The 27298-nt window shown below is 37.6% G+C and overlaps 2 protein-coding genes across 4 annotated transcripts in view; one reads left to right on the top strand and one right to left on the bottom strand.

Annotated features, from left to right (window-relative positions):
• Nucleotides 1–9493: 9493 nt before the first annotated feature.
• XIAP (X-linked inhibitor of apoptosis) lies at nt 9494–17621 on the bottom strand. Of its 3 annotated transcripts, none has more exons than XM_053473011.1 (7): nt 17553–17621; nt 14159–15051; nt 13046–13145; nt 12157–12235; nt 11906–11945; nt 11330–11518; nt 9494–9869 (listed from the first exon to the last, which is right to left on the bottom strand). In XM_053473011.1, exons 2-7 carry the CDS (start codon nt 15027–15029, stop codon nt 9670–9672), a joined length of 1479 nt encoding a protein of 492 aa, XP_053328986.1. In that variant the 5' UTR covers nt 15030–15051; nt 17553–17621; the 3' UTR covers nt 9494–9669. The 3 variants fall into 3 exon arrangements, with proteins under 3 accessions (XP_053328986.1, XP_053328987.1, XP_053328988.1); XM_053473012.1 differs by lacking the exon at nt 17553–17621 and adding an exon at nt 15656–15774; XM_053473013.1 differs by lacking the exon at nt 11330–11518.
• Nucleotides 17622–17674: 53 nt separating this feature from the next.
• Nucleotides 17675–27298, top strand: part of THOC2 (THO complex subunit 2) — a 50904-nt gene continuing 41280 nt past the window's right edge. The window contains exons 1-8 of the mRNA XM_053473008.1: nt 17675–17718; nt 18049–18215; nt 19133–19188; nt 23793–23884; nt 24652–24703; nt 24942–25012; nt 25506–25627; nt 26462–26595. Coding sequence (XP_053328983.1) covers nt 18151–18215; nt 19133–19188; nt 23793–23884; nt 24652–24703; nt 24942–25012; nt 25506–25627; nt 26462–26595 — 592 coding nt within the window. The 5' untranslated portion in view covers nt 17675–17718; nt 18049–18150. The remainder of the gene's footprint in view (nt 17719–18048; nt 18216–19132; nt 19189–23792; nt 23885–24651; nt 24704–24941; nt 25013–25505; nt 25628–26461; nt 26596–27298) is intronic.

Here is a 27298-nt window from a genome sequence, read left to right on the forward strand (position 1 = left end):
CTCAGGCACGTCACGCATAAATGGTCAGATGACGACCAATGACGTGCCATGCATGTCATTTCATTAAACAAGCTAATCTACAATGACTTTCTTCGCTTAAATGTGTTGCTGTAATGCGTCGACGTATACCTGGAGCTATAAATTTATACCTGAAGTACAATTTGTGTGAAAAAAATACAAAAAAAATTATTACCACAAATTTTGGCAAAGGCTGGTGGTAGGATCTCATGCATGGAAAGGGTTAAAATACTAACATCTGAAAGCTTTCAAAAATATATGGTTTGATGGGGTAAATGAAACTAGCCGGCTTCAAAGACAACCCGCAATGACACATGGAGGAAGAATTACCAGATTTGGAAAAAAATGGTTTTGAAATAGCAAAACGCTACTTGTACTTATTGCCCAAAAACTTGCAGAAAAAAGCAAAAAAACATAAAAAACCATTGGCATTTCTAAACTCAGGACAAACAGTAAAATCTATTTAGCAGGTTTTTTGGATGAGTAAAAGATTTTTCAGGTCAGAAAATTAGTTTTTTTAGTTTTTCATCATATTTTATTATTTTTTTTATAGGAAATTAGATAATATGATAAAAAATGGTAGCCCTTCTTGTCCTGAAAAAAACAATATATAACTTGTGTGGGTACACTAAATGAGCTAGGAGAAAATTACCTCTAAACACGAGCACCTCGAAAGTGTTAAAACAGCCTCTGTCCGAAAGGGTACAAAAATGTAAAAAAACAGCCTGGTCCTTAAGGGGTTAATACATCAAGTAACAACATTTAAGGAAAGTTTAAAATGACCCCTAATTTAATAAAGAAAAATGGGGAAAAGATACAGGCGAGGTATATTTGAAAAAGGATTGTTTTGAAGCATATAATCAGATTAGGAAATTCTCACATTGTGTGGGTATACATGAATTATATTACAAAATGGTTCATAGATGGTACAGAACCCCATTACAGATTTCAAAATGTAATAAGAATATATCCAGGCAATGCTGGCGATGTAAAAAGGACATCATATGTGGTGGGAATGTGAAGGGATAATAGTGGCCATTCTTTTAGGACAATGAATGAAATATTACAATTTAAGTCCAATCCATCCCCTCAAGCATTTCTTTTTCACATAAGGTTTCCCAAATGTAATATTAATCAGAAAGACAAAAAAAAACATAAAAAATTATGGCGAAGAACTGGAAAAAACCTGGGAAAATTATATGGGATGAGGTATATACACAGATTCAATTCCAATGTAAAATTGCTATGCTTGTAAACAAAAAAAACATATTGGTCCTCTTGGATAACCCATGCATGATCAACCTAAAAAAGGAGAAAGAAGATTAAGCTAGGTTAAGAGGATACCCAAGATGTCGATAAATTAAAGAAGAATGAATGTGTGAACATGGAGCGATTGTGAGTTAATATGAATTCATAGATTGGGAATGCCCTCCGATTTTTTCTTTCTTTTTTATATCTCCTGTTTCTTGATAGGAAACCTATTATGATACTAATGGTTGGTATAATATCCTTTATAGATCTAAGTAACGCATATTGCTATACAATATGATAAGAAGATTAGATTAAAGCTGCAATATATTTTAGGATATCAACATAACCATTACTAGAATTATGGAGAATTATGGGAAGCCAAAATTTGGTGCAGGAACTTTGAGGGAAGCTCTGCCAGCATACGCGCCTGCGGAGCAATGACACAAAGCAGTAAGCGACCCACTGATTGCCTCCAGCAGCTGCCAGCATCGACTAGGGACCAAGTCGGGATGCTGACGGATCTCTGCTGGCCACAGTCAACACAAGCTGCGACACGTCGGCACCCTTTCAATATTTGATGGCTATAAGGAAAATCAATTTATTGATAAATATCACAACTAATATTTAGCTTTACATAATTAATAACATTTGGTTTTCCATTGGATTTTATGACATATTTAGACCCCATTGCCACATTGTACCCCCTTTGCAATCCCTTTGCACCCATATAAATTTCCACTGCACGTATAATGAAAAAATGACTTGCCATTCCACCCACTGTACATCCACATAAACTTCCACTGCACCCATAAGAAAAAATAATTCACTATTGCATCCATTTTCCCGAAATTTCCTCTGCACCTCCATAAATTACAACTGCGCTGATGTTGCACCTAAAGGACTTGTTTTATGAATGTAATATTATAAATATGTGCAGGATTATTTTCCTGTTAAACACGTTATACAAACATACATATTCCCCGGCTGCTGCTCCTTTATGATAATTTGCTCAGAGTTACTTTGTTACATGCTAATAGCTGAGCAGATGAGTTTTACAGCAGCTCCGATGTTAGAGTTTAAAGGATTTAAGAAAAACAAATTCCCCCCACTACAGTTGTCCTCTAATTCAACTTCTTCTATGAGTTTATTTCTTGTCTCCATGGCAACCAGACAAACAAATGGGATTTCCGAAAATGAAAATGTTGGACGAATTTTGTTGAATAGGAAGAAAAAAGTTTCCCCTGAAAATAAGCACAAAAATGAATACAAACTTTCTGCCCGCGCCCAAGTCTAGTAACCCTATAACTTTAAGCTGCATGTTTAAATTCCCTAACTGTCATTGCCTCTACCAGGGAGACAGTTCCACTTCTCCACTTCATACAAATAATTTCATAACACAACAACTATTTTGATAAGAATATCATTTTATTTGGTTTTCATTAGACCTACATGTTACTTTATGGTGTAAAATTTACATCCATTAGAAAAGAAGCTGCAGGTACATTTCTGATGGCAGCCTCCTCAAACTTTGTCAAAATAAAGTATCCTCAATAACCACCACCTATATGTACATACACAAGCATTAGGGGTTTTTGTATTTTTTCCAGTCCTGATGTTCACATTTCTGTCACTTCACCTCCCCCGTACATATTACATCACAACGTAATTCTTACACAGAACCTTTACTTCTGTTGTGTCACTGCCTGATCTTCTGTGATGTCACTTGTTTACTTCAATACAGACATCTGGCCACAATTTTAAATTGTGCGAGTGAATAGAGGCTTATTTAGTTTATCTGTTTACAAGCTGTGAAAATGGGGATTTTATTCTTCATTTTTTGCATTATAGTATTTCGTTGGACAATGAGATGCTTTGTTAGTACTAAAAAAAGAGTCATTCAAAAAAAATATAAAAACAGGCTCTTTAAACAACAACAGAAGGGGAAACCAACTCAGACTTCTTCAGCCAGGTAAGAGACGAGGTGATTGAGGTGATAGATTTAGAAGAGGGAACATTGAATCTTGTAAAGGTTATGGGAATATCTATTGGAATAATGAGGGTGATTTACCTGCCGTTACAGTATGTAGCATTTCATTAACACTGGGAAGGGCATTAGAATCTGAGTGATGTGTTAATATAAAATTGTATAATGGCTGCGCATAAAGCAATGTTACGGAAAACACAAGAATATACAAAAGTAGACACGTAAAGTAAAGGGGGCAAAAGGCAACAAATACACTGATTGTGCCTGTTTCAGCAGCTTACCTATAGATAACTGTTTCATATAGATGTATATATATATATGTGTATATTATATATGTATAATGTATATACTTTTGGCCTTAATAGCCTGGGATTTTGTGTCATTCTCTTGATTGTCAGGGAACATCATGACACACAGAGAATTACTATTAACATATATTAACTTTGTATGAAACATCTATTGTTATTGTTTTCCATCCAGATGCCCAGTTGCCCCCTGTGCCCTCTGTTATTAAAGTGGGTTAAATCTTGCATGCTGTGTATGCGCTATGCATGGGTTCCCTCTCTGATGCCAAATTACCCCAATTTATAGTACAGATTTTAAAGAAAACATATGTTTTATTTTAAAGACTTGAAATAGTTAAATGGCTAATAGACTCAATATTCTTTAAAAACTCTACCGACTAAAATAAAGATTTTCAAAATGCATATTATTTAGCTTTTATAATTGTTTCTTTTCATACCTATAGTTTCCGGAACCATCCTCGTGAGCGTGAGCAGCACGTGCACTGGTCCCTGCTGTACCAGTAAAGGTATTTTCCTCAAAATAAATTTGATTGGAACAAAAGGAAAATGTAGTGTGGAGCATAAAAGACAACCTGATCTACACATTTTATAGCTATTTCACTTTCCCTGCTTCTTAGTCTCCTTGTGGCACCACAGTGTGATGTCAGAGCTCTGATGTCATATGCTCACTAATATCATTGGGGTTATACTCGAGTACTCCTATTGACACTCTGCATTAATATAGAGCCACTTCACACTCATGCTCTCCTCTCAGCTAGAAAATGGCTGTGACAGATCAAGTAAATTGTCTATCTAAGTGTTGGCAAACTTTTATCTATTGCTTGCAGATGCCCTCACTACGTGCCCTTCAAGCCCCAATTACTACCTCGGTGGCAGTGGAAATGAACAAGATGCTTACTCCAAAAACTTATACTCAGACTGTTTCAAAGTAAGTGCTCTACCTCACAAGAAACATATTATGTTGATTTTCTTTTGTTTGTATAAGATTATGAAGAGTTTGGAATTAAGATTATTATGATCCAGTGATTGTACATTTAATTGATCACACCGTAAATATACCACAGTGTTGTGTAGTATTTGCTCACTTTGTATCTAGACTGAGGTTTAATTGTTTCATCATATCATAGCCTGATATTATCTCCGCTTCCACATACTGGTCATTTCAGACACCATTTACAGAGATTACAAATTACTAAATCAAAACATCAAAACACTTTGTACATACACACATTCTTACACATCATATTAACTAACCACTATTTATTCCAGATTACCAGATCTTGCCTGTGGACAGAATCAGTGGCCGCCTTGTACTTCCCACAGAAGAAGCTGTCGAGATTTGCCTTATGTCATCATTGCCTGTGTGAATGAATATCGAAGTGGCCCAGTTAGAAACAACAAACATAGAGCGCAGTACAAAACCTAAATTGTACCCCCTACCCCCTACCATGACAATAGTTCTGTAGCTTAGAAAATATGTCATAAATTACCTGGTAATTGATAATAAAAACATAAAAACATTAAAGTTTTTGAGACTGGGTGTTCTCTGTTGGAAATTAAAATGTGTGTGCCATGTACAGTTGTGTGAAAAAGAAAGTACACCCTCTTTGAATTCTATGGTTTTCCATATCAGGATATAACAACAATCATCTGTTCCTTAGTAGGTCTGAAAAGTAGATAAATACAACCTCAGATGAACAACAACACATGACATAGTACACCATTTCATTATTTATTCAACAAAAATAAAGCCAAAACGGAGAGGCCATGAGTAAAAAACTAAGCACACCTTAAATAGTTTGTAGAACCACCTGTAGCAGCAATAACTTGAAGCAATCCTTTTCTGTATGACTTTATCAGTCTGTCACATAGTTGTAGTTGTAGAAGAATTTTGGCCCACTCTTCTTTACAATGTTGCTTTAGTTCATTGAGGTTTGCAGACATTTGTTTATGCTCAGCTCTTTTATGGTCCTGTGGCAGCATTTTCAATCAGGTCAAGGTTTGAACTTTGACTGTGTTATTGCACAGATGGCCTCTCATTTGACTCTGGAATACTTTGGCATACAGAAAAGGTAATCACTGACTCGTTGACTGTAAGTTTCCCAGGTCACGTTGTTGTAAAACAAGACCAAATCAGCACCGTTCTGCTTGACAGTATGAGGTGCTCGTGCTGAAATACTGTGTTTGGTTTTCACCAAACATGGCACTGCGCGTTAAGGCCAAACATCTCCACTTTGGTATTGTCTGCCCAAAGTACATTGTTCCAGAAGTTGGTGATCCTAAGCTCTTTTAAACTAGGTGTCCGCCACCATACAATATATGGCGAACATTGACCTCTGGAGTAGGGGCCACACAGGGCCACTTATGCAGATCCCAGTGTTGCTGAATGCATGGACATTGAGGTATTACAGAAACACCATTTGGGTGAAGAAATCGATCGCAGATCATTTTCTACACCCGTTCTGATGCACACACTACAGTAGTTTTGAGCTTGTATATTTAATATATGATACTGTATTGACTCAGACATAAGAACCATTCAATGTATAGGAAGTAGCTTTTCTTATGTGCACTCAATGACTGCAAATAGAGTGCTACAGAATATGATGGATGATGCTATATAAAATAATAAATAAATAAATAATAATGTGGCCACCTGCCTGGAGGCATCTGTCTTTTATAGTTAGAAAAAAGATATGTGTGTAGGATTGAAACATCGTCGCTTGTGGTAAAATCAACAATACTACTATATGTTGTATGAAGTATTGAGTGCCTTTATTTGTTTGATTATTTGTATCCAGATTGGGTGGCGTTCTTTAAAAAAAACAAAAACTACTGGCCATAGTCACAGGTCATCAGTCTGCAGGGCACAGAGGCAGAGTTACTCGGCATTAAGTTCCAACTCAAGATTGAGCTGCAGCCTCCCCATTGCAGGTAGCAGGTGTCTGAAACCTATGTCTGTAGGTGCCAAAACAGCTTGTATCTGCCATGTTTGTTTCCAAACAACTTGTATCTGCCATCTTTGTTCCCAAACAGCTCAACAGTACCATCTTTGTTCCCCAACAACTTATCAGTGGCATCTTTGTTCACAAACAGCTTTTTATCTTTTTTTAATGCTTCTATTTCTGATTGAAACTCTGCCTGCTTCTCAGTTAAGGAATTATCTGCTGTTTTGGTCTGGTTAGCTCCCACACTCTATTGCCATTACTGGGACATTTGTGCGGTTGGTGGTAGGTGTAAGATGCCTGAATGCATCCAAACAAGGTGCAAAGATTCAGGGTTATCCCCCTCTACATGCAAGCCAACAGTGAGTTTGTATACTGTGCACATGTATAAGTGTTTGTATATGTACGTATGACTATATCTAAATGTCTGTATGTGAAGCTACCTGTGAAGCACGAGTTAAGGGTGTGTATTATACACATGCACCTTATTAGTTCCTTGTTTTATATTATACCAAAGATTTTAAGATAATTATAAGTGCTAGCACATAAAAGAAAATCCTATACTAAAATAGAAAAAAAGTTTTTTCTTTACTTTTTGCTTCTGAGTTTTTCTACCTATCATATCTGCCTCTTTTGAAAAATGATGCAATTTATTGGCAACATCCCAATAATAACTCAAATACTTATTTTTGATGTTCTGGAAGGCCACATCTATCCATTACACATCTATAGTGTATTATTTTTAATACTACTGGCTTTTTTTTTCCTACATTTTTTTTTTACTTATATGGGTAAAAGGACATTGGAGCAACCTTTTTATATATATTTTTTTTTCTTTTTTTGCCCTGTCATTGTCTGGTAATGAAGATGAAATATTTATTTAAAGACCCAGAGGTTTCACAATGAGTTTGTTTAGACCCACTGAACCATAAGCTTTCAATCCACCATGATCATTCAATAGCCATCGCTCTTCTACCATGCTCAGATAAATAGAATCTTAAATTCTGATGACATTTATTTCACAAATGTCTTGAAAGTTAGAAATATCAGAAGAGTCAGAAACTTTTGAATACCCACATGCCTTTTAATCGAAAAATTAAAGTACAAAAATATAACATATAATTATTCTGCGAATTATCTTAAATCCAGTACACATTTTAAGTATAAGAAAACAAAACCAAAACAAGAGCACATTTATTTCAGTTACAAGACCGTGTTTAGTTTTAAGTATTTAGTATACAGTTGCTTGATTGATTATAGAAAATCTACAAGAATCATGTCATCGAATCAATGGGTTATAAAAAGTTAAACTTATTTACAAGCATTTGCAGCATTTATAAGATTCCGTCTCCTTGCGAACTGTTACCTTCCCTGAATGGCTTTGCAATCTGTACACAGGATATCGAGCCGTGGTGATAAACGTTGTACTGGCCGGGTTGCAATCCTGCTAGAATGGTGTATCTACACTAATTTAAGGTGCTGTTAGACAAACAGTACAATTGAAAAGAAAATAAAACTGTTAAAACAGCTTTCCTCTAAAGGTTTCATCGCACAGAAACATTTTTAGTTTGTATGGAAAAAAACATATAATAATGTGTGAAGCAACATTACACATAATTTAATAACTTATTCTAGTAAAGGTTGTATTTAAAATAAATGGAATAGTCACTACTAGGGACACAACATACATTTAATATATACTATATATATATATATATATATATATATATATATATATATATATATATAAATATAAAAAGAATTTAAAATGTTTAACTTTTGGGCCATTCACTTTTATTACAATTTTTGTTTGTAAGATGTACACTTATTAAATTGCATATGTTTTTACTAATATATTGTGACTAATGCAAAGCAACAATTAAAATGTTATTATAGGTTTACATGTACTAATTACATGTACTAAAAAAAAAAAAAAAAAAAAGTACATAGATTGTAATTTCTGAAACGCTAAGACCTCCTTTCCTAATATCTGCAGACTTTTTATGACTCTTATTATAATTCACCCATACCTCTTTTTATTGCACATAAACTCTACATTAAACATTTATAAACCTGTAAACACACGTCAACATAATATAACTAGAATTACACATACATCCTCATTGAACACTAATTGGTTTGACAGCATACATCTGGTGACTGCATAAACCTTGTCCCATTCAATTTATTAATACATTAAAAAAAAGGCATTTGCAGTTAGGCCTTCCCAAAGATTACCTGTATTCTATTAGCATCTTGCCTCTTTGCTTTTTAGTAGTAATTTTATTTTTATTAATAAATGAATGGTTATCAATGGCAAAGAGGCAAGTCTGTTGATAGAAATAAAGGGGGTGAACACAGCTATCGCTCTCTGATCAACGTTCAAGAAGACCAGAGTGAATACGGTGTAAGATTTCAGAACGTAATCAGATGATAGTTGTTTGGGGGCAAATGCTAACGTGGATCAAAACCCTGGTCTTGTAACCCTGTGTGTACTAAACAGGTAAGAAACGTGTTAATTGCACGATAAAACATATTAAAGCCAACCAACATATTGGGCAAAAGAAAAGGCAGATGGAGTTAGTATCAGTACATGGGTGGCAAGCATAGTTTTACTTCCAAACACACGCAACATAATCCCTTACCGTACACAGCTTTATGCAAGAAAAACACACCATCCATTTCATTACTTCTACCCCCAGGATATACTATTTTATGATTCCTACATTGTTGCATTTCTTTCATAATAACTTCTGATCAGACCAATCATTTCACTTTAAATATGTCACGAAAGATATGTTATTTTATATTTAGCAATAACGTTTATAATAGTATATGTTGAAAAGAATAGAGTCCGAAGACCTAATAGAGGGGGGCTAGTGACTGCATTAGAGCCACTTTTATAGAAGATTACGTGGGAATCCAGAGCCGTTTGCTGTGTGTTGTACCCGGTGCTCAGAGTAACAGATAATTGCACAGCATACAAGAGATGTGTTTCTTAAATGGTTTAATGACTTGCACAAATACTTTCCAGAAGACCAAGGATGTATATAAACGATTTCATGCAACAAGAACGTGCACATTTCTGAATCATTGCTTTACATGGTCATATATAATTTTTTTAAATTTTTGGAGAGAGCTAAACTGTAGTTAGTGTTAGGAAAAATTAAGACATAAATATCCTCTGCCTTCTTTGTATGATAGTGCAGCAAATGGGACATTTGTCAACTGCTTCTGCACATTCAATGCACGCCACTAAATGACCGCATGGAATAAACACTATGGATATGCTCCTGTCCATACACAGTTTACAGATCTTTTCCTCTTCCAGTTGTCTAAGTTTCTCTTCAATACTGCTCTCTTTTTCTGGAGGGGAAATAAAACAAAATAAGCAATTGTTAAAACAACAGAATTTAGAAAATATATAACTATCACTTATAACTTTGTGCTTATCTATAGAGCATAAAATAAAGCCATGTTCATGTCTATGGGATCCATTTGGACTACTTTAACAGCTTATATTCAATACGTCGCCTAATAGTTAACATGAAGCAGCTCTGATGTGGAACTATATAATAAAGGGATTAGCGTGAGCTCAGTGCACACCTCTTTAAAAAGTATTTTTTCTCGTGGGTTCTGTAAAATATAACATTAAAACTAATGTAAAAGGTTACGTGGTCAAAATTTGGGAGATTTTACTAAGGCCATTTCAAAATTTGAGCATCAAATAAATGTAATACGTTGTCTTGTTGATTGGATTAAGATAACAGAGATAACACATAACAATGACTATGTTATGTAAAAAACACAGGACCATATTCCCAAAAACACATATTTAATGCAATAATAGCGGGAGCGCTTCTTTAAAAACATTGGTTTCTTTGGAAAATGTTGTTTGTACGTAAGACATTACAAGCTGTTTTCTTAGGACTGGCAATACTTTGTTTTGACCTTGGTTAGTAGAAAGGCTGAAGGGAAAAAGGTTTTTTTTTTTTAAAAGTATTAAGTATGCAATAAATACATACTTATTGTTTATTCTAACCTGACCTGTTTAGTCCTCTATCCATGATCCACTGGATCTTCTCTCACAACCTGAAATTCGGGAATACAGCAGCAATGATGTTGCGTGCAACATCATCACGAAGGCACAAGAGGCCGCAAATTGCTGCCCAAGTGTTGGCAATACGTGGCTTCACGCAAAGAGCATTTGATGTCATCGTGCAAAAATGGCGTATGGCATCTGACATCCCATTCGGGAGCTGTGTATTGCCGTCTCCCCAAAGAAACAGGTCTCTGTACTGCATCCCGACGCAGTTTTCACATGACTATTCCTTTCAAAACTTTAGTTAGAACACAACAAGGCAGGCAATGAAGAGCTCTCTGGTTTTTACCACAACTAGTGAGCTCAAAAAACGGATGCCAAAAAACTTTTTGGGATGCACATATTTAGTTAAAACCAGTGTGGTCAAAAGGCTTCTTACGTTAATATTCCTTGCAAGGTAATTTACAGAGTGAAATTACAGTACAGGAACGCATAATTGATATTTACATATTTAAACAGTGACGGGGTGTATATTGTTGACAAAGCAAACTGCAGCTAACCTCACCTTTACTTGGCCCACATAGGTGGCAGAATTATTTACGCCAAGCAAGAAAGTCCATAGAAATTAGGGGCAATAAAGTTTTAAATTAAAGCAACTGCGGTGGCGTTTCCACTACATTATAAAAATAAGTTGTTATATTTTACAAAATGATACACGTTCATATGAGCTTCAAGAGAGGGACTACAAAATGTAGAGCTGCTTCCCTAGAAATCACTAAGTTACCTTTCTCCTCTGGCTTTTCTTGTACCTTTTCGGTCTGTGCATTTAGTAAGTCTGACACCAAGACTTCTATGGATTTGTAATTTTCCCCTGTAATCATCAGTTTCCTTTTCATAGTACTTTTAATCTCCTCAAAATTAAACCCCATTTGCTGAGCGGCAGCCACTAAAGGATTCTCCAATAATTTGCCGTCTGGAAAAGAGTTGTTATTGTATAAGACTGCCGAATATCATGGTGCTATGTAAACTAATAAATAATAATAACATGTTGATATTGTATTTATTTCACCGCAACAAGTCAATTCAGACCGGAGAGTAGAGATTACTGGATCTATTTTGCCCAGTAATACTGGATTATTTGTACTGTATTTCATATTTGGGACTTCTGTTTTGACCTTTGCTGGTGTCTACACAGAGATGTATACTAAATACCCAATTTTATTATAAATATAATGAAGACAATATTTTTACCAATAATTGCAAATAACATAATTACCCTCATAAATTAAACATGTCTTAATTCACGAGGGCAATTATATTGACAAAGGCTGCATTAAAAAAAAATAAAATAAAAATATACCTTCAGGTAAAGTGGTTGATGCTCCTGATGATGAACATGCCTTCAGAGAAGAAGAGAATAATACAAATCATGATTATAGTTTGCATGAGTAAGCATAAGTAGGTGTCCAAGGTCAACAAGGTATTATAGACTTAATTTGTAACCAAATACAATAAATTGTACATAGCTATGCTCATAACACTGATTGTTATGTCTTATCAATAAAGAATCTGGATGACGAAAATAAGAAAAACAACCAAAAATACACTTACCACCTTGTTTTGAAGAGGTCGTGTTAACTGAATGTGGTTTATAAAATGCTGTCCTTTTTCTTCAATCAGAAATTTACATCTGCCGGAAATGAGTGAAAGCAAACTGATATAAAAATACTATAAAATGTATTACAAAATGGCATCAATTTATACAATATTCTGTAATTAAAAGTTATGTAAATGTCTTCTTTATTGCCTAGACTTTAGAGCAGTGGTTTCAAAAACACCAGTACCAAAGGGCTATAGGAACAACGAGGTTTCTCCACTAAATCAGGAGACCACAGGAGAATTGGAGGTTCAACCCACAGACTTTACAATGACTTATGAAGTAGCCATTCCAGCAAGTTTAAGCAATAACTTATATAAAGCACAGAAGTGCGATGCTCTCCCTTGAAACAATGCATTAGCAGAAACCTGTCCGGGTTGGACCTGCACCATGCATAATGGAATAGGTAAACTGAAATAGTAACTCTTCTGAAACCTACTGCTTGAAGGTCATGACATGAATATCACTTTAGCTTCTCTGTATTCAAATGCAATAGGGGCTTTATCAGACTCCTCTCTACTTGTTTTTTTTCTTGTTCTCCCAGCTCCATACTCTCTTTCCTGCTCAACAACGCGCAGACGGCAAATACCTTCAGCCACCTCTAGTGCGTGCGTGCTTGCTTGCAATTTGTATGTGGGCTTAGAAGATCTACCATATGCAGAAAGGCCTTTCATTGACTTCAGTGGGAATGCTTTCCTGCAAGCGATTTGATGCTTCTAGCAGCCAAGAATCTCAGAGCTGAGGGGTGGTAAACTGCTGTAACCACAACAAACACTTTAACACGTAAAGACATGCGTCATTGGAGAGGTTTGTAGATCTTCCAGCGGTCTTGGTTTGCCTTACCCTGGATACCACTTTGCATGTTCTTCCCACGGCTCTTCTTTTAACTTCCAATTTTTTAGTATCCCACCACAATAAAAGCACTTTGTAGTATCACCATCCCCTACAGGACAAATAAAAAAAAATATGATAAATCCACATAAGTTTTCTAATGTTATTAGTAGTAATGTGTGTACGCGCATATATAGGACTGTAAACATCAGTGTAAGTTTTCCTACCAAGCAAGGAAGAAAAACAAACATATTAGTATTAGACTTGTGCAAATGAACCAAAAAACGATTTGGATGAATGTTTAGTTTTTGGTCTATTCGTTTTCAGACAAATTTTGTTTCCTGCCCTTTCGGTTTGGATGAAATTTGAAGGGCTTGTTCCATTCACAATCAAAATTTGTTATCACTCACCCTCAAACTCTCTCAATTTATCCCAACCTATAATATTACGCTAATAATAATTACGCCAATGTGATTACGGATAGGTGTAAGAGTCAGGGAAGTAACTAGAAACCACAGGGCCCAGGTGCGAAAGTTCCCTTGACCTCCTCCCCAACTTCAACAGCTAGCCTGTGCCATCATTGCCCTTACACAACTGGTCTGTGCCTTGTTTGCCCCTTGCCCTCACCTTCCCACATATGTAAACACACTTACACACAATCCATCTCACCCCACTTACACATCCATGCTCACGCAAGTACACACCAATACTCTCACACACGTACACATCCATACATACAGACATATATACATAATCCCACCCCCGCTTACCTCTCACTGCTACTACGGCTTTCTCTCTCTGTTTCACTGCGGGGTAACATGACATAACGTGACCCCTATAGGTTCCTGTCTCCCCAGGCCGGTTCAAATAATAGTTTAGAAAGGGCCCTGAGCTATGTGTGTGTATATAAAACTAGATAGTGATGAAAGCATTTCTGCATCTCTCTTTCTATGATAATCTGTGTGTAGATAAGTGTAAGAGCGAAAAAAACAACGTAATGCAAACGAAAAGCTGTCTGCTTCGCTTTCGTTTGTGTCATTCCTCGTTTTCAGACAAGGATAACTTTAAGTACGCAGCAGCTTTACAGTTCGCTGTGACAACACACAATATATAGCTACTTCTCACCAATGCTATAAAATCCAGCTTTAGCAAGCGCCTCCTTATTGGTGCCATAAAACCACCGAGAAAAGCTATCAATCCGTGCTTTATATTGGTTCATGTTTGGATTATCGGGAGCTTCAGAACCTCGTCTTCTACTGTTTGATCTACTCGACTCCGAGGCCACATTCCCAACATCTCGGCCCAAGACAAAGTAGCAATCGGGGAAATGTTTTCTGTGTTCTGTCCAGGCTTTGTCACTTGGTTCCCAGTTCATCAACTTTCCACCACAACAAAAACATTTCACTTGATCGTTGATACCCGTGTAGAAAAGGCCCGCACCAGCCAGCTCTTTTGGTGCTACGGGAGCATAACTTGGCCAGTTCTGAAACGTCTTGAGTCTGGCTTCTTCGTCACACATGTCAAGGTACCTAGGGTATTTTGCCTTTGACTCATCAATAACCCTTCCAGTTCTCAACAAGAACTCTGTGTGATTCTCAGAGTTTGATACATGGTTAAAAGTCTGAGCTGCGTTTTGCGAACAGCTTTCATCTAAACGTAGATCTGAATTACGAATGCTAGGTATTTGAGTTTGAATGCAATCATTCCGTAAATTGAAGCCACTTATAAATCTGCAGTTTGGGGATATTTTCCGGTGCTTGCCTATAGCGGTGTCTCCGTGCTGCCAACCTTCGACTATTGCTTGACAGCTAAAGCACTTTACTTGGTCAGCATTTCCAGTGTAATAAAAGCCGGCCCTTGCCAGCGCTGTGGCTGAGATTGGACAGCTGCTTGGGAAACTGGAAAAGGATGCGATTCTTTTGTTCTCTTCGGCAAACTCTTTGTCCTCATCTGCATCGTGATTGGCATCTGACATCTTCGGACAGTTGCATGACATTTCCTCTTCAAACCAGAGCACCCTGAATACAGAAGAGAAAAACAAATGATGAATTAGCGATCTCCGGGATTTAAAACGTCAGGAGGAAACATGAGTTTTGGATTTGAAGAAATGAAATTAAATCTTTTGTTTTCTTCCACAATCACATGTCCAGTTGGGTATGTTGAGATATACATCAGAAAGCTAAAAGTGATGTTGAAAGAGGAAGTACTGACGGAAAAAATGAGAATGGTTACACTCCAAAGTCTTATTTAAATTCCCTACAGAGCCCCCCACAGAACTTCTTCTTCTATAACAAATTTGCAGTTTCCCGAAAAAAAATTGCAAACTGGTGTTAAACACAACATAGCGATAATGTATACATGATCTTACAGGGCATACGGTTCCTGCGCACTGGCTCATTCATAAACTGCAGTTCGAATATTATTAGCACTGATGTGCTGCATACAGAGGGATGGGATAGGAATGGGGGACACAATGTGACTTTGGGGGTCTGCACAGAGTGTATTAGAAAAGTGTGTATTGTGCTTTAGTTGGAGTGTAACTCCGATCACCCTCAGCAAGCCAGAGAATGTCCTATAGTAATGGGAGCGGAGTCCCCAGGCCCTGTATGAAGCCACGCCTACCTATGTCCCGGTGAAGCGCATGCCCGCTGCGACCGATACAAGAATGTCTTCCTGCGCCAAAGCACAATAACGAAGCCTCCCGAATATCGTTAGAAAGCCGCCATCTCGGTGCGTTTTTTTTAACTGTGGTTATAAGCAGCTGACCGCAGAGAGAGACACGGTGTGGGCGGGGCGGGACCGTGACGCAACTAAATCAGCCCCTCCTCACACAGATCAACGTACCTAACGGAAGGATGATCTTGCGTGTAACGAACGCGGGGGAGCACGAAAGCGCACAGGGGCTTCTAATAAGGGACACGGCGATCTCCGAAATACGCGAGTAAATATAAGATCATATCGCATTATATCCTGAAGAGACGAAACGTGAAAGCATGGTGACGGCTAAACACGATCCCACAAATATAAAGGCCCAGTACACTGGATATAACATTATTACTAGGAATTCATTCAATTAACCGTTCATCTATAATTATGTAAAGAGATCACCTACCACCTAAGAGGGTGGGAGACAAATGGGACAGCCTCCCAGCAGAAGCGGTAGAGGCTAATTGAGGGAATTTTAACGTGCATGGGATAGACATCAGTGTTTCGTAAGAGGCATTTATGTCAATGTCTGCCACTAAGCCTGTAGCTAATGAACTCTGGCTTAGGGGCATTTCTTTTAATGAAGGCCTATTTCAAACATGCTTATGAAACCTAAACACATAGTATATGATATTTTTGGGTGAACACAGTTCTAATATATCATTCCTGTACATTTAACCCCATGGGGGTTAAGCAACAAAATTTTTTTTTTAAACATTTCAGAGCCAAACAGCCAATGGGGTAACGCTAACAGGACCCTGAAAATGACATAAAACCTTAAAATACATGCGCTTGAAATATGATAACCTGCTGATGTCACGCAGCAAATTTCTCCAGCGAGGTGGGGGGCGATGCAGAAGTGGATTGGCGGGACTTCCTAGCAGCAAAACAAGAAAATACACCCAAAACTACTACTCGCTTTTGCAAGTTCCCTTTGTATTTTGTTGATATTTTTACACTCACTCCCTGAGCAGGAACACACTCACCGAAACGTACTTTATTATTATTATTTGTTATTTATATAGCGTCAACAATTTACGCAGCGCTTCTTACAATACATATATTCAAGGGGTCTGACAAGACGAGAACTGACAGGCAAATGTGATTTCTTTATAGTAAATGGCCCAATAGCAAGAAATATATATTTATATGCATATACACATTAGTTTGAAATGTGTTATTGACGAGTCAATCAGCAGAAACATTTCATTCGTTTTGGCAAAAAGATCAGAATTTCGCAAGAACGAATTATGTGAAAGCTGAAATGGTTAAAAGAAAGTCCTGCTGTTCGCTCCAATGTTATGCACCACAATCATATAATAGCCCTTTACGTTTGATGCGGATAACCATTCGGCACGTCTGCCCAATTTTGCCTTATTTAAAGACTCAGAGATTCAGGATAGTCCTATCCCTATCCCATGCATGATTAAATTCCCTTTCTGTATTAGCCTCTATCACTTCTGCTGGGAGGCTGCTCCACTTATCCACCACCCTTTCATTGAAGTAAAACTTCCGTACATCACACCTTAGCCCCTGACCGTCTAGTTTTAAATGACCTCTCGTTCTAACATTTCTCCTCTAAAATAAACCTCCCTCCTGTACTTTATCACACCCCCGCCCTCTCAGCTATACATATTAAGAGCCCGTTTCTATAGGCGTTAATAGAAACATATATATATATATATATATATATATATATATATATATATATATATATATATATATATATATATATATATATGTATATTACACCGCTCTTTCTTTGTCTGAGGGAGACTGCTCACTGACTGACACTCGCATTCCTTTCACTTACAAGTAACAGGGAGCCAGCAGATGGGTAACAGGGCCTTTTTCCTCCTTCCAGAAGCCCGGAAGCTAAACCATCCTCCCGGAAATAGAAAATCCCAGTGACTCCTTTACCATAGAGCTGTGTGACGGCGTAACCCTGTCACCTAGCGGCTCTACTACTGAATTATTCGGTGAGTAAAGTCATACCGTGCAGAAACACCCAATCTATTCGTTAACGGGCGCGACTTGTACACTATGTTTTACGGGCGAGAAACTGTTTTAGGCCGCAGTTCTATGAAAGTGATCGTTAAGCGATGCTTTGAAAGCCTATATTGTACATTAAATGTACGTGATCCGTTCCATTGGCTCCAATGCACGGCGTGTGTCTGGAGTGAGCACCAGAGTAACGCGTTTTGAATGGAAACTTTGTTTTCAACCATATATTATAATTGTGTTTATTATCAGTTAAACGCCGCATGCAACAAGTGCCGAGAATGTCTTTATTTGTCCCCATGTTGCAGTAACAGCGGAACCCTTTCCCAGCATCCCGTGCGCTTCTAGTTTTCCCCTTTGACCTCTGATGATGTGCTAAACATCCGGGCTATCGGTACTATAGAGGGAAGATGGCGGACGTGTTGCTACCTGCTGATTGGATAAAGAACTGGGAAAAATCCGGAAAAAATGACTTGTAAGTAATCGGATCGGGATCGGGGGGCCTCGGATCAGTGTGGGAATGGGTGCTGGGTGAATATGTGCCCCCGAAATCGTGGATCTTTGTGCATCCATAGCCTCTAATACAGGACCCCGTGCTTGCCGCGGTGGAAGGCCGCACTGCATGGGGTCCCAGCGAGGCAGGGGCCACACCGCTAGTAGTGATAAGAGAGTCGGGGAGGAGGGGGGTTATGCATCCAGGGGTCCCAATGGAAGCTGGAGATATGGGGCGTACTTCCATGTTTAAGGAGGCGCGGGCGGCATTGTGTATACCGGACCCCAAGCCATAGAAACCAAGTGCGGTCCTCCGTCTTCTAGCTTATAGTACGAGGTATTGACATCTGCTCCCCCTGATAGTATAACGGTATAATATAATGAGAAAAGTCTCACTGCTCGGACTATTCACTAAAGGGGCAATTTGCAGGAGAGGCTCTCTTATACATCCTGAAAAGCCACCCCGTCCTCTGTATAATGCATGGACTCAATGGAATCAATGGACTTTCTTCACACATTGCATTATACATGGTCTCTTACCAGAGAATAATACATGGTGAAGTGAAAGAGTTAAAACTACAACCCACCTGGCATCTCACCCTTTAGTGAATAAACTTATTTTTTTTTCCAAAGGAGCCCCCCTACCTATGATATTTATTTCATAATTTAAACAGACACTTTGGCTGCGATATATGCAAGTTGACCTTTAAGATTTATTTCTTCTATCTTTCGTTGGATCAATGATGTTCCGCAGTCATTATAGGGACTGATCTGAAATATTCCCCTTTGTCTAATTGCTGTTCCTAAAAGTTATCTTTTGCTTATGATATAAAAGCACATACAAAGCCATATACATCATCGGTGTGTTAAGTCAGCGTGTGTGATCTCATTTTGTTACAGTGTGCAGTGTTGCCGCAATCTCAGTGAAAAAGGCCAGGAATGTGCCACGTTTAAAGGTAACCTACAATCTTTATTCTTATTATTCAGTAAAACTTTCTAAGCCAATGTGCTAACCGGCTGTATACGGGTTAGAGACCCTTCGGACCCCCCACGATATTCTGCAACTGTAGAAATGTTATTATTTAGAGAAACGTGAAAGGCTGTGGTTATAGAATGGGGGGGGTGGCGAAGCAAAAATATTCCGTGGCTCGCAGGGTAATGCAGCTATGTTATTGTCTCTATAGACAAATTGAGATGATCCACATTGTTATATTAATAGAGATTCTGTAAAACAAGCAGAAATGAAAAATAACATTATGGGGTCGTATGAGCCCATGTCTTTTACATGATCTGTAATATCTTTGCACAGCCACACACTGACAGATCAAATATGTATAGCTTTTATCTATCTTTATAAAAGTATTTTATATCTACAAAATTCTTTGTGGGTTTCTTGTATTCCAAAGATGTTAAAACTCTTTTGCACAGTTTTCTGTGAGTGTTAAATATACGGATGTTAGCACTGCATACGCTTTCACTTTATTTATTGACGCAAATGGTTAATGTGGAGGGGGGTCGACAGATTTGTTCATTAGATCTTGGAGCCTGCCAAAGAATGTTTTTATTTTTATTTATTTAAAGTTTTTAACCATTAACTGATATAAGAAGGGGGCGGGGGACTTTAAAACAAACAGTGATTTGTTTATAAACTATAACATTAATAACAGATATTATGTGTTTGCTGTGACACCCAAATTCACTGCAAAATGTCATCTAGTAATATTCTTAACTCGTGCTGCTAAATATTGGAACTGTGATTAATATTATAAATCAATAATGACACAATATTTAGGGACAGTATTTAAAGGGTTAACTGTATTGGCACATTCTAAAACGTACTTTAGCTAATTAACCCCTCTGGTGCCTGGTATTTAGGGAATGAGCAGACAATGTCAAAAATCAGTATTTCACAGTAAAAAAAAAAAAAAAAAAAAAAAGCATTTGCTACACATGTTGTGCAACCATAAAATGAGGACCTTCTCACTGGATCCCCACACGCTAATCTAGTGTCATCCCATATAATAAAAATCAAAGCCACTTTATAACATGTACTGAGAACACTGACATCAACATGATTCTACCATCATGAGCCACATGCGGAAATTAATCTTCCATAATGCCACGGTGAAGTCAAGTGAGTTTTAAATCTGCTTGGCACGCAGTGGGTTAACAAACTTCAGAATCCCATTGTACAGCGCTATTGACTATGATGGTGCCATATAAAATTATAAATAATAGTAATGAATTATAATTAACCCCTTTCATGTCAAATATGACATGCCCTCGTGTGAGTGATCTGTGTTGGACTTTGTCAGAGCTTTACAGCTAGTTGCCCTCCTGTACCTCTGTGCCTGATGCACCACTGTCCTGGCTGTGGCCCGACATACGATAAAGAAGCCTTCAAATGCAATGTTGTACTTCAAAATTGTGTGATTTAGAGCATGAAGTAGAACGTATGAGCAGATGCAACAGGGACATAGAAAACATTATTGCATACACTGGCACCCTCAGCCGAAGACGTCTCTTGCATGGACAAGGGGGAAATACACATGGGGATTATGCATTTGCTAGGGGGCACCTCCCAAGGAGAGATCTGACTGCCATTCTAGGGTCAAGAAGGAATTCTCCCCCCTAGTTTGTGCTAAATTGGAAAGAGCCACAACTGGGTTTTTTTCCCCTTCTTTTGGATCAACAGCAAGAAATAAACGGATATGGAAAGGTTGAACTTGATGGACACGTCTTTTTTCAGCCTTTATAACTATGTAACCTCTCAAATTTAAAGGGATCTCTTGACTGTCTTATGCATTAAAGCACATATGATGCCTGAAGTGCCCCTTTAATAACTTAAGCGATATATTAAAACAGTGAAAAGACACAAAGATCTCTTCTGGCTTTTGTATTCATAACCTTCTCATGGCTCCTTTTGAAACGCTGCTTAGTCAGCCACTGCCATAAATGACATGTTTAAGTAACAGATTTAACGCAAAATAGGTTTCAATGTATATGTTTTCAGTTACGGAAGAGGAAAAAAAATGCATTTGCCAAACCTGACTTTGTGGATATGTATTTTTGTGATAACTGATCGAGACAATCCTCTAGAACGTCCGTTGACTGTATGACACTCATCTATAATAGTTAACCTAGAACTAAAGATGCAACAAACCGTGTACACAGGCCTTGCTGTTTTGTACCTTTGTATGATATCAGGCATGCGATTGGTGATACTTTGGTATCCTCTCCCGTTATATTGGGAAGAGCTAAGCCAGGACCCAAGCACCTATAGAGCATGTGTTGGAAATCCTAAACGTGTGATGCACTAACTGTAGAATAGCTGCTGGTGATGTAGTGTTTTCATATTCTGAGTACAATTTGTGGGATTTTATAGTACCTGAACAATCTTCATCAAAATCCACACTAAAGAGTTGCTTGTAGTCCAAGTGGTGGTGTATGCGGCATTTCTCAGGAGATACTTACATGGGTATATTTACTAAACCGGGAGTTGTGGCTTGAAATCTCTTCCTTGGCATATATAACGTAACTCTGCGTTATATTATTATTTGATTTATATAGCGCCATCAAATTCCGTAGTGCTGTACAATGGGTATACAGGACTAGCAACACTAGTGCAGCAGAATCTCACTGGTGTTGGCCCTTCATCACGAATCGCTCTGGAACAAAAAAGTAGGAGCACAGAGAAAACAGGCGGATAATCTAAAATATATATAATATCTCAATAAAGACCATTTATTTTATCTGAAGGCTTCCTCACACAATTATTGGTAATGGGTTGGGATAGAATCAGCCGGGAACCATCTGTCGCACAGATTAAGCTGTACTTGGTGATACTCAATGAGACTGAAAGCGAGGCAAGGGGTAGAGATGGGAATGTCTGGGGGGGCAGAAAAATGTTGGGGGGAAAACAGGGTTTTGGTTTCTGGAATTTTTTTTGGGGTTGGGGGGGTCTGGAAAAAATTGAAACAAAACTGAGTGTGATATATCTTCTTTTACAATGATAACATGTTTATGACGTGGCATTCAAACTATATTACATAAAGACCTTTATGAAAGATGTGTCCGCATCAGACTGGCACAATTATAAGGTGCAAATCTGATTGGGCGATTGTGATCGCTCTCCCCGTCCAATCCATGGAGGAGGATTACAGGAGATCTTTTGTTTTTTTTGTGTTGATGGTTTCTTCATTTATTTTGTTGCATTTGAGGGAAAGGGGGGGGTTACCTGTTTTCATGTATAGTTGAAATGTTCTTAACATATACAGACCTTAAATAAAGTTTTAAAAAGCAAATTTTGTTATTTTCTGAATAAGCTGTACTTTTATTTCAAGCATGATACTTCTATATACACTGCATTTCATGTTCACAGAGTAACAAAGTAATTTTAAATTTGAAAAACTACTCCACTCTACATTATTTCCGGAAAAAATGCAGGCTGCGTGTCTTGGTGAGCTTTGCAATGACTTAATGCCAGTGTAAGGGAAACAAAGGACTGACCTTGAGAGAGAGAATATTTTCGAGCGAGACTTGAGGTTTGTTTCAAAGTTCACTCCTCCTGCCTCAGAGTTTTACTTTTTGCAAACTCATCTGGAAGATGATACTTCAGGTTTATCATCTCGGTCCATTGTCATGGAACCACATCAATAAATATATTTATCAAATTTAAATGAAGAATCTAAAATCCATATATATATATATATATATATATATATATATACACAGTATCTCACAAAAGTGAGTACACCCCACACATTTTTGAACACTGAAGAAATGACGCTCTGCTACAATGTAAAGTAGTGAGTGTACAGCCTGTATAACAGTGTAAATTTACTGGCCCTTCAAAATAACTCAACACACAGCCATTAATGTCTAAACCTTGGCAACAAAAGTGAGTACACCCCTAAGTGGAAAAGTCCAATTTGGGCCCAATTAGCCAGTTCCCCTCCCCGGTGTCATGTGACTCGTTAGTGTTACAAAGTCTCAGGTGTGAATGGGGAGCAGGTGTGTTAAATTTGAAAAAGCATCTGGAAAAAAGAATTGTTGCTCTACATAACGCTGGCCGAGGCTATAAGAAGATCGCCAAGACCCTGAAACTGAGATGCAGCACGGTGGGCAAAACCATACAGCGGTTTCACAGGACAGGTTCCACTCAGAACAGGCCTCGCCATGGTCTACCAAAGAAGTTGAGTACACATGCTCAGCGTCATATCCAGAGGTTGTCTTTGGGAAATAGATGTCAGTGCTGCCAGCATTGCTGCCGAGGTTGAAGGGTGTTGAGTTATTTTGAGGGGACAGCAACTTTACACTGTTATACAGGCTGTACACTACTTTACATTGTAGCAGAGAGTCATTTCTTCAGTGTTGTCACATGAAAAGATAATACAAAAAAGTGAGGGGTGTATTCACATTTGTGATATACTGTAAATGTGTTTATGTATAATATATAAAGAGAGGGATGGAATTCTTGATCACCGTAGTCCACCTATAGGTATTCTCGTGCACTGTATTACATGCAATGTTATGAATGTATTTTCCTCTTTGATCATAGAAATTCAGCAGATGCTCTATGAACTGGCGTGCCACGTTGTAAAGGGAAGTCTAAAGCAGGACCAAGCGTCCGGAGTTCTCGCCGATGTCATAGTAAGTTTATTTTAGATCACCCTTTTTAGTCTCTGGAAGATTTTTAGCTGTTGATGGTTATAAATGCTTCAATGTTTTTATATACCATTTGAGTGTCGGAGGTCTGTAACTGTTGCTCATAGGTTGTTAAAGATTTTCACGTTCCCACAATGTCCTAGAAATGCCTCCCTCCCCCAATTATTGGCTGACCATGAAAAGTATTGTTTATCCCCTTTGTTAATCTTTTCAAGCGTTATCAACCTGAATATGTAGACACGCAGAAATAGTTCTCATAAACATGCTTTATTTTATTAACTAATTCGCTGGTCATGAACAAAAATATACAGTGAGATTTTCTTTTTAACACCAAAAAGGGGAAAACTAATAAACTAAAGCAAGAGAAAAGAATAGTGTGAATAGATATCCACAGTTCTACATTTTCTGGACAGTTACATATGTATGGTATGTTAGAGTAGTTAATTTGTCCATGCTTACATCTATTGCCTTTTAAAATACTCTTATGGTGATATTTAATAAAATGCTAATTTCCACTTTCCCGTTATATTACAATTATCTTTATTACTGTTACATTTTGCGGAGGGCCAGCAGATTCAGTAGTGTTATTACAAGGGAGAATACAACACTAATAACATTAAAACTTGACAGTATGCAAAATGAACGATAACCTGAACATGCATAAGACATATACTGGTAGAGAATGTGAAGTTGTGATGTTACAATGTTAGCCCTTTAATGCCCTCTGTAAATTGATCATTTTTCTGTTTAAGGACCTCCGAGATGACATGCCTTCAATATTAGCAGATGTTTTCTCTATTTTGGGTAAGTTTTGTGATGTTCGGTATTTCTGTATTCAACTATTGTTGGTTCAGTTACTTGAAATAATTAACATTAACGACGGATTAAATAGTAATTAAATAGTTTTTAAACTTTGTGAAGGAAATCTATTAGAGCTAAGTGTTACACGTACTTCTAGAAGGGGTCTAAAGTCCTAATATTTGCCGTTTGACTTCCCAAAACGTATTACTAAAGCAGACTGTTTTTCACCTTATTTAATTAGATATCGAAACCAGCGGCTTGGAAGAAAAATGGAAACGAGACCATTTTACACAATTAGTGTTGTCATGCTTGGTAAGATTTTTATTCTAGTTATTTGGTAAATGTGTTTAATATTTGTGCCCTTTTTTTTAATGAAAAACATCAAAGAACAATATTCTAAAACGATAAAAATAGTTATTTAAAATGTATTTTTAGGAAGAAAAAAAAAGAGCATATCATTGTTTTGCATGTAAAGGAAAGTGTGACGTTTTCTAATGGGCGATTTTGTTTTTACATGTATATTATTATGGGCCCACCGGAAGGTTATTTGTTGACTGACAAACCTTTGGTGTTACTTGAATTTTAATTTACCAACTTATAAAAGGAAAAACCCTAGTAATTTTACCCTAGATATCTAACTGCAGCTCACCTTTTAGCGAATAATGCTTGTCCCCACTAATGTGCATAATGCCATTAGGCTCAAATATAGATTTTTAGACGTTTAGGCAATTTGATTGCATTTCCTATTAAATTGCACTAGGTTTGTGCTTCCGTCCATTCACCTTTTTTGTGTTTTGTCTTCCAGTATCTAGTATCCGACACAATCCTGAAGGAGCGGCTGGACCCTGAAACACTGGAATCATTGGGTCTCATCAAACAGTCTCAACAGTTCAATCAGAAATCTGTAAAAATAAAGACCAAACTTTTGTAAGTCTTTAAAGTAGATGCTGTTATTTCCTAAATGGGCTTTTCATTTTATTTACACTTTACTTCTAGTACTCAATGCGGCTTCAGGGGTTTAACATTGGTTTAATATAACTTTTAAGAAGGATGTTTTGTCCTTACACACAAGGTCACCTTATCACTGTAAGGGCACCATCAAATATAACTATCGGTGCCAGGTCAAGAAGGTCCTTTGCCCAATGACACCAAATCATAAATAATAATAAAAAATAAAGACCTTTAAATTTTGAGGCTAAAGTAAATGGTAATCATACCTCAGTGTATAATAAACTATATACCGGTGTCTCTTATAGCTGTTTTATCAACGATCAGATGCCTGACGTTCTTGCCTACGCTAAAGTGACGTTAACGATGCTGAAAGATTTTTGAGTTTGACATTAATGTCACTGGTGCTATCAGGATTAGCAATACAAAAAGAATGCATTACCAAGCACCATTAAATATGCTCGAGATAAAAAAGTAACGTTGCTTAAGTGATCAGCGGATTTGTTAGTTTGTGTGTGGTATGGTGTGAAAATCTCTGAAATAACTTTTATGTTAGTGTATAGAGACTGTACATAAGTGGAAGTAAATCGAACTTCTTCACACTAAACTGAATAGTCAGTGATGCGGTCCAAGAGCCACTTCATAGTAGTGTTTGTAACTCGTCAAAGTGCTTGAACAGTATGTGTTTGTGGTGTTATGTTTGATGAGAATTGTTCTCCGTAATAAAAGCGTGTCATTTTTTTTTCCTTTGTTTAAAGTATGACGACTTGATTTCGGTTGCCGCGTTACATTTTTTTTTCTTCCAAATTCCAGTTATAAACAGCAAAAATTTAATTTATTACGAGAAGAGAATGAAGGGTATGCCAAGCTTATCGCAGAGCTTGGGCAAGATCTATCAAGAGGCATAACAAGTGACCTAATCCTAGAAAACATCAAATCTTTAATTGGTAAGAGATGCACAGTAAGCTTCTTCTAATTGCTTTTTCCTGTCTGACTTACATCTCAATGTAGATGTTTTAATGCGACTCTTCACATTACTTGTCTGATAATCGTCTAAAAATTATGCAAAGTGTGGTTCAATTATTCTTTAATATGTATATGCAATAAGAAATTGACTATACATATAAACACACTATATGGACAAAAGTTTAGGGACACCTGACCATTACACCAACAGGTACTTTGACATGCATTCTAAGGACACTAATATGTAGTCCCCCCCCCCTTCTTTCCATTTACATCTGCTTCAGCTCTTCCAGGAGTGCTTTCCACAAGATTTTGGAGTATTTTTTTCTGTGGGAATTTTCACCCGCGTTTCCAGTAGAGCATTTGTGAGAAGACCTGGCTCGCAATCTCCATTCCAGTTCATCCCAAAAGTGTTCGATGGGGTTGAGGTCAGGTTCTCCCACATCAAACTCATCCAACCATGTCTTTATGGACCTTGCTTTTGTGCGCTGGGGCACAGTCACGCTGGAATAGAAAAGAGCATACAAAGAACTTGGCCTGCACAGAGCGTCGACCTCAACCTCGTCGAAAACCTTTTTGATCAACCGGAACAGAGATTGAGAGCCAGGCCTTCTCGTCCAACATCAGTGCCTGACCTCACAAATGCTCTACTGGATGAACGGGCAGAAACGCTCCAAAATCTTG

The sequence above is a fragment of the Spea bombifrons genome, chromosome 8 (genome assembly GCF_027358695.1).
Source record: "Spea bombifrons isolate aSpeBom1 chromosome 8, aSpeBom1.2.pri, whole genome shotgun sequence".
Lineage (NCBI taxonomy): Eukaryota > Metazoa > Chordata > Amphibia > Anura > Pelobatidae > Spea > Spea bombifrons.

What these genes read in the sequence shown, in the direction of transcription:
- XIAP (XM_053473011.1), bottom strand. Translation starts at nt 15,029, where the DNA reads ATGTCATGCAACTGTCCGAAGATGTCAGATGCCAATCACGATGCAGAT. An exon ending in AGCTGGATTTTATAGCATTG is followed by an intron (nt 13,146 to 14,158) that starts GTGAGAAGTAGC and finishes TTTGTCCTGTAG; the next exon opens with GGGATGGTGATACTACAAAG. An exon ending in CATGCAAAGTGGTATCCAGG is followed by an intron (nt 12,236 to 13,045) that starts GTAAGGCAAACC and finishes CATTTCCGGCAG; the next exon opens with ATGTAAATTTCTGATTGAAG.